The 12,113-nt window shown below is 42.6% G+C and overlaps 1 protein-coding gene across 1 annotated transcript; it reads left to right on the top strand.

The window, feature by feature from the left end:
* The first annotated feature begins 588 nt into the window (after positions 1-588).
* Positions 589-1,275, top strand: LOC124552647. The gene has a single exon (XM_047126973.1). It carries the CDS (start codon positions 589-591, stop codon positions 1,273-1,275), a length of 687 nt encoding a protein of 228 aa, XP_046982929.1.
* Positions 1,276-12,113: the final 10,838 nt, after the last annotated feature.

Raw genomic sequence — 12,113 nt, 5'->3', positions numbered from 1 at the left:
TAGGAGATATAACCTTATGACAAAAGTTTAACATCGTGGTACGAGATGTATATAGAAAATTTATATTAAATGTTTCATAATGAGAGCTTGAAATTACGTTTAAAGATTTTTGGAAATCACAAACCTTTCCTACAGTTGGGCATTTGCAAAGCAGTCAATCTGAAACTGTTCTACACGTTAGTCTGTCTCTAAAGGTACTGAAGACGATTGATGTGGAAGATACTTCTTGTGCACCGTAATTTGAGAATATTTTTATGATCTGGTTGTTCGTCACTCGTGCCTGAAATTCTTACCCAGATGTACTTTTGTAGCCGTAAATATTATTATTCCTTAAGTTATAGGTCACTCTTACAATTGTACTTCATAGGTAAGCAACTGATACATGTATTTGCAGAAATATGTGCCATTGTCCCAAAGATGAGATGGAAACCGTGAGGGGCTGGATATTATCAGTCTTCTCACTGTGTATAAATATTACTCACAATCCAGTAACTGCGTTTATACCATTTTGATGTATTTTAGAATGTAAGATTCAACTAACACTAATTGGCACGGCAGGTAACTACATACTGTGCCTAATGTTGAAGTATGAGAAGACTTGTACATTGTCTTTTAGTGTGTCTTCGGCTGAAGTTGGAACAGCTGATTAATCGGCTGAAGTTGGAACAGCTGATTAATCGGCTGAAGTTGGAACAGCTGATTAATCGGCTGAAGTTGGAACAGCTGATTAATCGGCTGAAGTTGGAACAGCTGATTAATCGGCTGAAGTTGGAACAGCTGATTAATCGGCTGAAGTTGGAACAGCTGATTAATCGGCTGAAGTTGGAACAGCTGATTAATCGGCTGAAGTTGGAACAGCTGATTAATCGGCTGAAGTTGGAACAGCTGATTAATCGGCTGAAGTTGGAACAGCTGATTAATCGGCTGAAGTTGGAACAGCTGATTAATCGGCTGAAGTTGGAACAGCTGATTAATCGGCTGAAGTTGGAACAGCTGATTAATCGGCTGAAGTTGGAACAGCTGATTAATCGGCTGAAGTTGGAACAGCTGATTAATCGGCTGAAGTTGGAACAGCTGATTAATCGGCTGAAGTTGGAACAGCTGATTAATCGGCTGAAGTTGGAACAGCTGATTAATCGGCTGAAGTTGGAACAGCTGATTAATCGGCTGAAGTTGGAACAGCTGATTAATCGGCTGAAGTTGGAACAGCTGATTAATCGGCTGAAGTTGGAACAGCTGATTAATCGTTCATTCTGTGTTAGTAGATTTGATTAGTTGTGGTTCTCACACGATACAGTATGGTCCTGCAGTGAAAGGACGAAATCTTCGTCCTTGAGTTACACTAGGTGTGGAACTATCATATACTGTACTGATCTTCCCTTTGTCTTTGATACAGAATGTTGCACATGTATGGCTTCCTGTGTGGGCTGATACTTTAATCTGTACATCACATCTCGTGCAACATGGTACACATTTGTAAGTGGACGATGTTTTCTTTTACATCTTTTAGAAAATGTTTATATGAGAGCTCAGAGCCTCGAAATAAGATTGTGAAACTTAGATATAAAAATTGTTGATGAAGGTGTAAGCACAGTTGGGAATTTAATGAGCTTGTAAATGATTGTCATTACATCTTTAAATTTTATTTGTAGAAAACTTACTTTAAGATAATTTAGAAACTCACAGAATAATTTGTGGAAAGTTATATTTAGTTCCTGTTATGTAACCTGTGTATACAGGCAGTTACTGTATTTTTTTGTTATCCGCACACATTACTACAGCTGCCACAATGGCAGTACTTTCTCCTCCAAAATGTCTCTAGACACACTACTTGTAATATCCCTCAACATTATTTCTGTGTGATGCTTTTTCCACGTAATGACAATCTGAGTTTGTAACACTGTGTAAGAGGGGTGTTCAGTAAGCAATGCGACACATTTTTCTCAGCCAATGTCAGTTCCAGAAATTCACAATTTGTTGTGGGCATGATGAAACTGTAGGGACCAAAGTAGGAATATTCCGCGGATTTCCGATAAGTGACAGCACTGTACGTAGCCTCCAAGGAGAGACCTGCCGAGTTTTCGGTGCAAAACCAGACCGTCGCGGATATTCGCGGGCGCTGGAGAAAATCTACGGAGACCTGGTAGTGGCAGAAAGCACAGGTGCCAATCCTGAGATCCGCCGGTCACGTCGGATGACTCCTCGCTGCTACACCCGCCCACCAGTAGGGGGTGTGCCGTGCTGGCTTCCTCGCCGCCCAACTCAGGACCGTAAAGGGCATCGAAGTGCCGAGTTGTCTCAGCGTTACTAGGCTGATGGTGATGAATTTTCGTCGAAACGTGTGTGCGTCACTTCGAACCAGAAACAAAACTGCAATACGTGGGTGGCGCCATACCATCTCTTCCGAAGACAAAGTTCGAAGCCACATCCTGGCCCACTAAAGTCACGGTGGCAGTCTTCTGAGACTGTGAAGGTGTTGCTATGTTCGGCTACCTCCGTCACTGTGTGAAGGTCATCTCTGAAGTGTGTTGCGCCACCGTGAGGAAGCTGAAGGAACGACTCCAGCGCGTTCGTCGCCACATAAATGGAAATGAACACCTTCTCCGTGGCATTGCAAGACCTCGAACGAGTCTACACACTCGAGACGAGCGTAGAAAACCTCATCGGCACAAACAGATGGAAGCCAGACGGTGCGAGATCCGGACTGTCGGATGGCTCAGGAAGATCTGTCCACTGAAGATCTGTCCACTGAAGATCTGTCCACTGAAGATCTGTCCACTGAAGATCTGTCCACTGAAGATCTGTCCACTGAAGATCTGTCCACTGAAGATCTGTCCACTGAAGATCTGTCCACTGAAGATCTGTCCACTGAAGATCTGTCCACTGAAGATCTGTCCACTGAAGATCTGTCCACTGAAGATCTGTCCACTGAAGATCTGTCCACTGAAGATCTGTCCACTGAAGATCTGTCCACTGAAGATCTGTCCACTGAAGATCTGTCCACTGAAGATCTGTCCACTGAAGATCTGTCCACTGAAGATCTGTCCACTGAAGATCTGTCCACTGAAGATCTGTCCACTGAAGATCTGTCCACTGAAGATCTGTCCACTGAAGATCTGTCCACTGAAGATCTGTCCACTGAAGATCTGTCCACTGAAGATCTGTCCACTGAAGATCTGTCCACTGAAGATCTGTCCACTGAAGATCTGTCCACTGAAGATCTGTCCACTGAAGATCTGTCCACTGAAGATCTGTCCACTGAAGATCTGTCCACTGAAGATCTGTCCACTGAAGATCTGTCCACTGAAGATCTGTCCACTGAAGATCTGTCCACTGAAGATCTGTCCACTGAAGATCTGTCCACTGAAGATCTGTCCACTGAAGATCTGTCCACTGAAGATCTGTCCACTGAAGATCTGTCCACTGAAGATCTGTCCACTGAAGGCAGGCTGTCGGTGCAACGAGACGTCGACCAGCAGAGCGGAGTGGAGTGGTGGTGTCGCGCGGGTGTGCGAGCCCTACCAGCGAGGTCGTGGCACTGAACGGAAGTTACGTTGAAAAGTAAGGTTTTGTAGGCAGAATCGCAGGGAATAATATGGTGTATTGAAATCCTGAATGAAACCAACCCGCTTTAAAAAAAAATTGTTGCATTACTTACTGAACGCCCCTCCCAGATTTCAGTATTTCATACAGTCTGATTGCAATTTAGTAATGTGAAATATATTATTTTGTGTATTAGGATCAGGTCAAACAACCTGCAGAGTTATTTCATCTGTACTGGACGTTAAGAAAATACTTCTAATACTAGTATTTATTTTTTAGCTGTGGTGTACCCTGTAGTGACTACAGAGGCCTTTAAATCGTAAATTTCATTGTGTTCTAAAAATTACTGTTCAAACGATTCAGTAAATGTAACAGCACAAGTATCTGGTACCTTGGAGGTATTCAGTTTTGTAATGTTGCCTGTAATGCAACAACGTACCCATTGTTGAGTTGTATCATGACCAGAGAATGTTCTTGCAGTATTAGAGAACATGGTATTGTCAACATGTTGCCTCAGCATAAATTTAATACTGTATGATTTACATATGACATATCTTTGTTCTGTTTGTCAAATAGTATTTGACCATTTTAAAAAAGTTGTATCTGTCTCGCTGTCTGCTTACTACTAAAGACGTCTGGCATTGTTTCCTCTTCCTTGTCAGGCGTATTCTGTTTCCTTTCCTGTCGGTCTCTCTTGGCCAACTCTTGATTTTTTTCGACCCCGACGGTATTAGGTTGCGAGGCCGGAGGGTGTCTTTCATTTTCTTTATTTAATCTTCTCTCTGATGGGGAGGAGGACCTCCTCAGGCATTGTAGTAGTAGTAGTAGTAGTATTTTGAATCTCCACAATGTATGTGGGGAAACTTTCGGCAATGCTTGTATCTGAACATTGTGAAGACTGTGCTGTTGACGAGCATTATTAAATTTGTCACCGTCAGCCCATCAGCTGGTAGTAAAGGGAGCAACTCGGAAGTGGCTGTGATTCTGAAGGTTTCATCCTGGCTGGCTGCCTGCAATGCTACAGCTCCTAAAATACTGGGTGTATACACGGCAGAGATCCTACCATTACATACTCAGTCGCAAGAGTTCTGCATTTGGACACAACGTGATGCATGGTTGGAGGCGTTTCTCTGCAACAAAAGTGAATGTATGGAAGGCTTCTTTCGCCGTCCTGCCTAAAGGAAGCGTCCTTGACCGTGGGAACTTGCTGCTCTTGGAGATGTCCTCACGAAAAGTAGTGGGAATATTGGAAACCTATTGCTGCCATTAGATAGACAATCCTGGAGAGGAGCGCGGCACTGAAGTGCCCTTCGTGGCAAGTGAACAAACGCTTGTGACACAAAGCAGGCTGCCGTTGAAAATTCCGGTGACGTTATGCTAGAGGCTGGACATTCCTGACAGACACGAAAGTAAGTTTGGAGGTGCCAGATGTTTTGAGAAGATTGAAGTGACAATGAGGACAGGGCACTGTGCTGGAGCCAAGTACGACGTACTTCATCCCAAAACAATACCTTCTTAATAAGCAGTCTCCCAGACGCTACTTTAAGAGTCGGGTCTTTCATCCAGACCTCACGGATGTCTGCCCTGAGCCTATCACTTGTATTTTGGTGTCCGCTACTGGGAGAAAGACCATTGTCATTCTGGACAAATGTTTTGCTAGTCTGCTAATGGGAAGACACGAGGTCTAGAGCTTCGCCAGATGCCTTCACCTGCACCCTACACGGGCAACGGACGTCAGCTGCCTGCAGGGCAACCAAGTTCCACCAATCTGTCTGGCGTCAGAAGCCCTGCTTGCCGAGCAGCCACGTACGTGCCTCACCGTCCCAAAAACGTGTACCTCAGTATTGTAGAAGCCAGGACACCAGCGTACGGAGGGCACTTCACGAATGCCGCAGACTGCAAGTCGTGGATTCTGCGTCACGCGTCGACGCTGTAGTTACATCGAGGTGTCCGGATTAGTATTGTTCTGGATGCGATGTTACGCAGAAGCAGTGGCTATCACTTGTGTCCGGTATGGAAGGAGCCGGCTCAGAAGAAATGCGGTGCCAGATGCCAGCCTTAGCCCAGCACCTCAAACGTGCGATTCCCTTCTCAATGTTTCAACACAGCCGGTGAGATCTGGTCGGGTTGGTTGTGTGTGCACAACACATGAAGTAGCTCTGGCCTTCCTTTCACTTTAGATATACTTTACATGGTATTCAACTTTGTTTCTGTTCTGCAGCTTAATTTTTTCTCATTGTAAACTGTAATACGTTCAGCCAAAAAATTGTTATATATTTGTGGTTTGAGCATCATTTCCCACTTCCGTTTAGCAACAATATGCTGCAGAGAGGCTGTGGATTTCCAACAGACTCACACGATGCATTGTATTTTAAATGAAAGTAAATGAAATAGTTATCATCTCAAATAACGGACCTTGTTTGTATGTAATGTGCCAGTTAAATGGTATGGATAAATGATAGTTATTTGTTGTATTTTAGCTGCCAATTAAGTATGAATATTTTACCGATAACAGACAGGCAGCATATCATGACTTCAGAATCTATCAAAAAAGAATGATGGTCATTTTGGCGATTTATTTAGTAACAAATACCACACCATTCATGCTAATGGCTCATTTTCAGTGGTGTCAAATAAATTTAATATAAATTAAGAAATCTGTTGTAAAATTGCCGCACCGTGCTGTTACATTTTTTACGTTAATGAGCATTTGGCTTGGTGTGGAAATTTTGCAACGAAATGTGTCCACGCAGTTTGAGATGGAAATTTTAAGGTAGATTAATTATAAGTTTTTTATCGTTAATTTGTGGTTCCAGACATTGCCTCGGCCTATGATAGAGAGTTTATTTATGTCGCCTCTTTAATACAGTAATTGCTGAAAGATGATTTTATGACTGCAGAGATGCCATAATGCTTTTTTATAATGTGGAAATCTAGGCACATATTCATAGAAACTCTAAAGCCTAGTTTTCCACTCAATCTTTTTAAATCATTAAAACTGTTTTGGAATCTGGAACTTACCTACAGTATTGGTCTTGCTATTTGTAGCACTGCACTTAAAGTGAATAATGTAAGATGACTAGCCACTTCCAATGCCCAGGGCATGTCACAATTCCTATTACAGACTTGTAGGAGTTGTAAAAGGGACTTTGTACGCTTCCAGACATGGGTTCATTAATGAAACTTGGCGGATAAAGTTTGCTCCAGAATCTCTCTGTAATAGGAACTGTGCGACACCCTGGCTTTCTTAGTGACCAGATGGGTGGCACGTGTTGAGGGGAGGCTACTGAGCCTCAGTAAGTGTCCTTCATGTCTAGTTTGCACATCATTCCTCTTGCTACACGTGTTATCAATATTACTACACAAAAAGAAATGGTATATTTTGTGTAGTTTCTTTTTATGATGCTAGTTGGTAAATTGGATACTTTACAAGCTGCTTGTTTGCAGTAAAGTTTATTTTGATGCCAATATAGTGAACCAAGTTTGTGTAAACGCTTTGTAAATTTTTGAAACTTTGTTTTTAAATTAGTTTGTCACCTGGCGGTGAAAAACTGCTTGCACTTAAGCTTTGCTTCCATCTTACTTTATGGATATAAATTTGCAGTAATTCAAATACATCGTTATTCTGTAATGTCCATACGATTGTTTAGATATGTTTGTAGAAATGTTACCCCAGGCAGTAGTTCAGTTATTGACAGTCATATTTCCTTATAAATAGTTTTACAGTCATATTTCCTTATAAATAGTTTTACAGTCATATTTCCTTATAAATAGTTTTACAGTCACATTTCCTTATAAATAGTTTTACAGTCACATTTCCTTATAAATAGTTTTACAGTGACGAAGAATGTGAATGAAAAAAATTAGGTAATAATACAACACTGTTCATAAACATTTTCAGAGTGCTTATGCTGTTACATGTAACGCATGTTACCCTTATTCTGTTAAGACAAACTTTGTTGTTCGCAAGTTACTATAATTGGTGTACATATGATTATCACGAAGATGTTGATATTGTTATTATAGTGATATTTCCATGTTCCTGTTCATATGTGAAAATTCAGTACCTTATAGTCCAGCTGCTGTAAATGTGCCAGGAAATTGCCCACTGTTTAGACTCTAACTGCCGTCTATAAGACGGCGTCAAACTTCTGACTGCTTTGCAAATGAGTTAATGCGCTAAATACTTCACTTGCAGCATAATTTCAAACTTTTGCTAAACTTTTTCCTGCTTACGAGATTGAAGTTTATCAGAAGTCTGTAAGTGCACTCGCCTTGAGATGCTCGACGAATAAAGTCGCACGCGAGGAGTCGCGCTGCCTCGACAGTTCCCAGCTGTCCACACTAGCAGACATCTGCTCGGTAAGACGTACAATCGTATGTTAAACATTTAGTGTGTCTTTTTGCGTTAAAGCAGTCAATAACTACACGAAATATTGAAAACCGAATTTTTATAGTTGCTGTAAGGCATTAATTAGGGAACTTGCAACTGGTACCGGGTTCCCAGATAGTCCCTGGATGTTAAACTCAGTCGCCAGTATCCCTGAGTACAAGTTACCTTGGTCAGTTACCGGAACAGTGTTAGTTTAATAAGTGCCGATGTCATTCGTTCTTCTGAAAGTGAACTCCGTGCCTACAAAGTTAGTTTCACGATACTGTCCGACTGTATAGTGACTTTTTTAACAGTCTTGAGTTAATGTCAGGGCATCTCCATCTGTTCTCTTGCCTGTTTTTACTAGACTAGAAATTTCTCAATCAGATGAATGCATGTCCCTCTATGCACGTTTCTTTACTTCTGATTTTTGGGTACATGAATGTTGCTTGTGCACACGGTTATTGGGTGATCAGAAATCAGTAACTCAGTCTATTAATTAATGGCTAATGACAAAGCAGTTCACTGTTGCGGAAGGTCCTTCAATCTCCTACATCGCATCTTTACTTACACATGCCTTTTTTCTGATAATGCGCGCTGCAATACGGCAGACAAAGTATACAGTGTGTCTGTTAACTGTTGTAGTTGAGTATCAACTCGCTCCTCAAGATCGGCAGTGTGGCTGAGGTGGTCTGTTGCGTATGTCCGATTTTTAGTGGGTACAGGTCTCTGAACACGTTCGTGTGGACTCCGACAATCCAAACCCAACAAATACCGTCAAAGGGGGTGGTGGGTTCCATAAGACGTGGGGTAGTTACTTCCGTAAGTTGTTCCTCCGTGATTTAATTGGGGGATGGGACTGTGAGCTGCAGTAGGTTTGATTTAGCGGTTTTCTCCCATAGGTTGGTTGCGCCGCAAAGTTCTCCCACCCTCCCACCCCCCCACCCCCCCTCCCCCCCAGTCAGTCTTATGACCGGTGTGATGCGGCCCGACACGAATTCCTCTGAATTCCTCTCCTGTGCCAAACTCATCTCAAAGTAGCACTTGCAACCTAACTCCTCTATTTGCTGCATGTATTCCAATCTCTTCCTCTACAGTTTTTGCCCTCTACAGCTCTCTCTAGTACCATGGAAGTCATTCCCTCATGTCTTAGCAGATGTCTTGTCATCCTGTCCCTTCTCCTTACCAGTGTTTCCCACATTCCTTTCCTCTCCGATTCTGCGTAGAACCTCCTCATTCCTTACCTTATCAGTCCACCTAATTTTCAACATTCGTCTATAGCACCACATCTCAAATGCTTCGATTCTCTTCTGTTCCGGTTTTCGCACATTCCACGTTTCACTTCCACAAAATGCTGTACATTCTCAGAAATTTCTTCCTCAAATTAAGGCCGATATTTGATATTAGTGGACTTCTCTTGGCCAGGAATGCCCTTTTGCCCTTTTGCCATTGCTACTCTTTTGATGTCCTCCTTGCTCCGTCCTGTGCCTAGGTAGCAGAACTCCTTAACTTGATCTACTTCGCGACCAGCAGTCGTGATACTAAGTTCCTCGCTGTTCTCAGTTCTACTGCTTCTCATTTCCTTAGTCTTTCTACGATTTACTCTCTGTTCATACTCTGTACTCACAACACTGTTCATTTAGCAGATCATGTAATTCTTCTTCACTTTCACTCAGGATAGCAATGTCATCAGCGAATCGTATCATTGATATCCTTTCACCTTGAATTTTAATTCCACTTCTGGACCTTTCTTTTATTTCCATAATTCCTTCCTCGATGTACAGATTGAGCAGTAGGGGCCCTTTTAATATGAGCACTTCGTTCTTGGCCGTCCACTCTTATTATTCCCTCTTGGCTATTGTACATGACAAGTTTCTCCCTATAGCCTACCCCTATTTTTCTCAGAATTTCGAACATCTTGCACCATTTTACATTGTCGAACGACTTTTTCTAGGTCGACAAATCCTGTGAACGTATCTCGATTTTTCTTTAGTCTTGTTTGCATTATTAACCGCAACGTCAGAATTACCTCTCCCGTGCCTTTTACAGGAAAAGCCAAACTGATCGTCATCTAGAGCATCCTCAATTTTCTTTTCCTTTCTTTTGTATATTATTCTTGTCAGCAACTTAGATGCAGGAGCTGTTAAGCAGATTGTGCCGTAAATCTCGCACTTGTCAGCTTTTACCGTCTTCGGAATTGTGTGGATGATGCTTTTCCGGAAGTCAGATGGTATGTCGCTAGACTCGTACATTCAACGTACCAACGTGAATAGTCGTTTTGCTGCTACTTACCCCAACGATTTTAGAAATTCTGATGGAATGTTATCTATACCTTCTGACTTACTTGATGTTAAGTCCTTCAAAGCTCTTTTAAATTCTAACATGGGGGTCCCCTATCCCTTCTAAATCGGCTCCTGTTTCTTCTACTATCACGTCGAACAAAATTTCTCCCCCATAGAGGCTTTCAATGTATTCTTTCCACCTATCCGCTCTCTCGTCTGCATTTAACAGTGGAATTCCCGTTGCACTCAATGTTATCACCCTTGCTTTTAATGTCACGGAAGGTTGTTTTGACTTCCCTGTCGCAAGGTAGTGGAAGTTTGAGTACTGCTACATGTTTGCACGCTTCCATTCTTTAATTATTCCTCTTAATTATTGGGACTGCCTTATTTTCAATTGTAAAGGTACTGAAACTGCTGGTGTATTTCTCTACAATATTTCTAAATATTTTAGGTGTGGCTATTTAGAGTTATTGGTGTAGTCATATTCATTTTCCGTGTTGGGTTAAACGTACTAAGCGTACCGGTGGAAAGCTGTTTCATATTCTCTCACAGTGGAACACAACGGAGTTTTGTAACAGGACGCTCTCGACTTTACAATCCTAAACAAAAATTCGGTCGCGGTGAATGTCTGTACACCACAACAGAACAACCCACAGAAACCGCAGCTTTGCTGGCGGATGTGGTCTGCCCGACTCGTGGAGCACTTGATTGCAGCTCATCGCTGTTTCCACCTTTTAATAGAACTGTCGAATCATCAGCAAACAGGATACCTTTCCGTGCTTCTACACTTTCCTATTATATATATAATAGGAAAATCAATGGTCCCATTGCACTACCCTTTGGCACGCCAGAGGTTACTTTAACGTCTGTAGACATCTCTCCATTGAGAACAACATGCTGTGTTCTGTTTGCTAAAAACTCCTTCAATCCGGCCACACAGCTGGTCTGATATTCCGTAGGCTCTTACTTTGTCAGGCGACAGTGCGGAATTGTATCGAACGTCTTCCGGAAGTCGAGGAAAATGGCATCTACCTGGGAGCCTGTATCTAATATTTACTGGGTCTCATGAACAACTAAAGCGAGTTGGGTCTCACACGATCGCTGTTTCCGGAATCTATGTTGATTCCTACAGAATAGGTTCTGGGTTCCCAGAAATGTCATGATGCGCGAGCAAAAAACATGTTCTAAAATTCTACAACAGATCGACGTCGGAGATATAGGCGTATAGTTTTACGCATCTGCTCGAAGACCCTTCTTGAAAACTGGAACTACCTGTGCTCTTTTCCAATCATTTGGAAGCTTCCGTTCTTCTAGAGACTTGCGGTACACGGCTGTTAGAAGGGGGGAAAGTTCTTTCGCGTGCTCGGTGTAGAATCGAATTGGTATCCCGTCAGGTCCAGTGGACTTTCCTCAGAGTCATTTCAGTTGCTTTTCTATTCCTTGGACACGTACTTCGATGTCAGCCATGTTGTCGTTTGTGCGAGGATTTAGAGAAGGAACTGGAGTGCGGTCTTCCTCTGTGAAACAGCTTTGGAAGGGACTCCATGAGGACACAGGTTGACTCTGCATTTTTTCTACGTGTAGAGCAAGCTGCCATTCATGACATCAAATACAGTTTCAGTGTAAGTTAATGCAGATGAGCAAGAGACACAAGCCAGCAACGTTGCAATAACATATCAGTACTGTGACGCTCGACACAATCTACATCCACACGAGTAATCTGCAGTTCAAAACGAAGTGCGATGCAGAGGGTTCATGGAGCCAGCTTGGCGCTCTCTCTTCCGTTCCACTCGCGAACAGCGCGCGGGGCTCGCGAACACTTGAGTCGCGTCGTGCGAGCTCTGGGTGCCACACTCCAGTAGAAGACTGGTGACCAAAGTCTCATCAGAAGATCTCACAGCATCGGAAAAGGCCTT

This window comes from Schistocerca americana, chromosome 10, assembly GCF_021461395.2.
Source record: "Schistocerca americana isolate TAMUIC-IGC-003095 chromosome 10, iqSchAmer2.1, whole genome shotgun sequence".
NCBI classification, from domain to species: domain Eukaryota; kingdom Metazoa; phylum Arthropoda; class Insecta; order Orthoptera; family Acrididae; genus Schistocerca; species Schistocerca americana.
The sequence above is the reverse complement of the archived record's forward strand: the minus strand, read 5'-3'. Positions and strand labels throughout refer to the sequence as shown.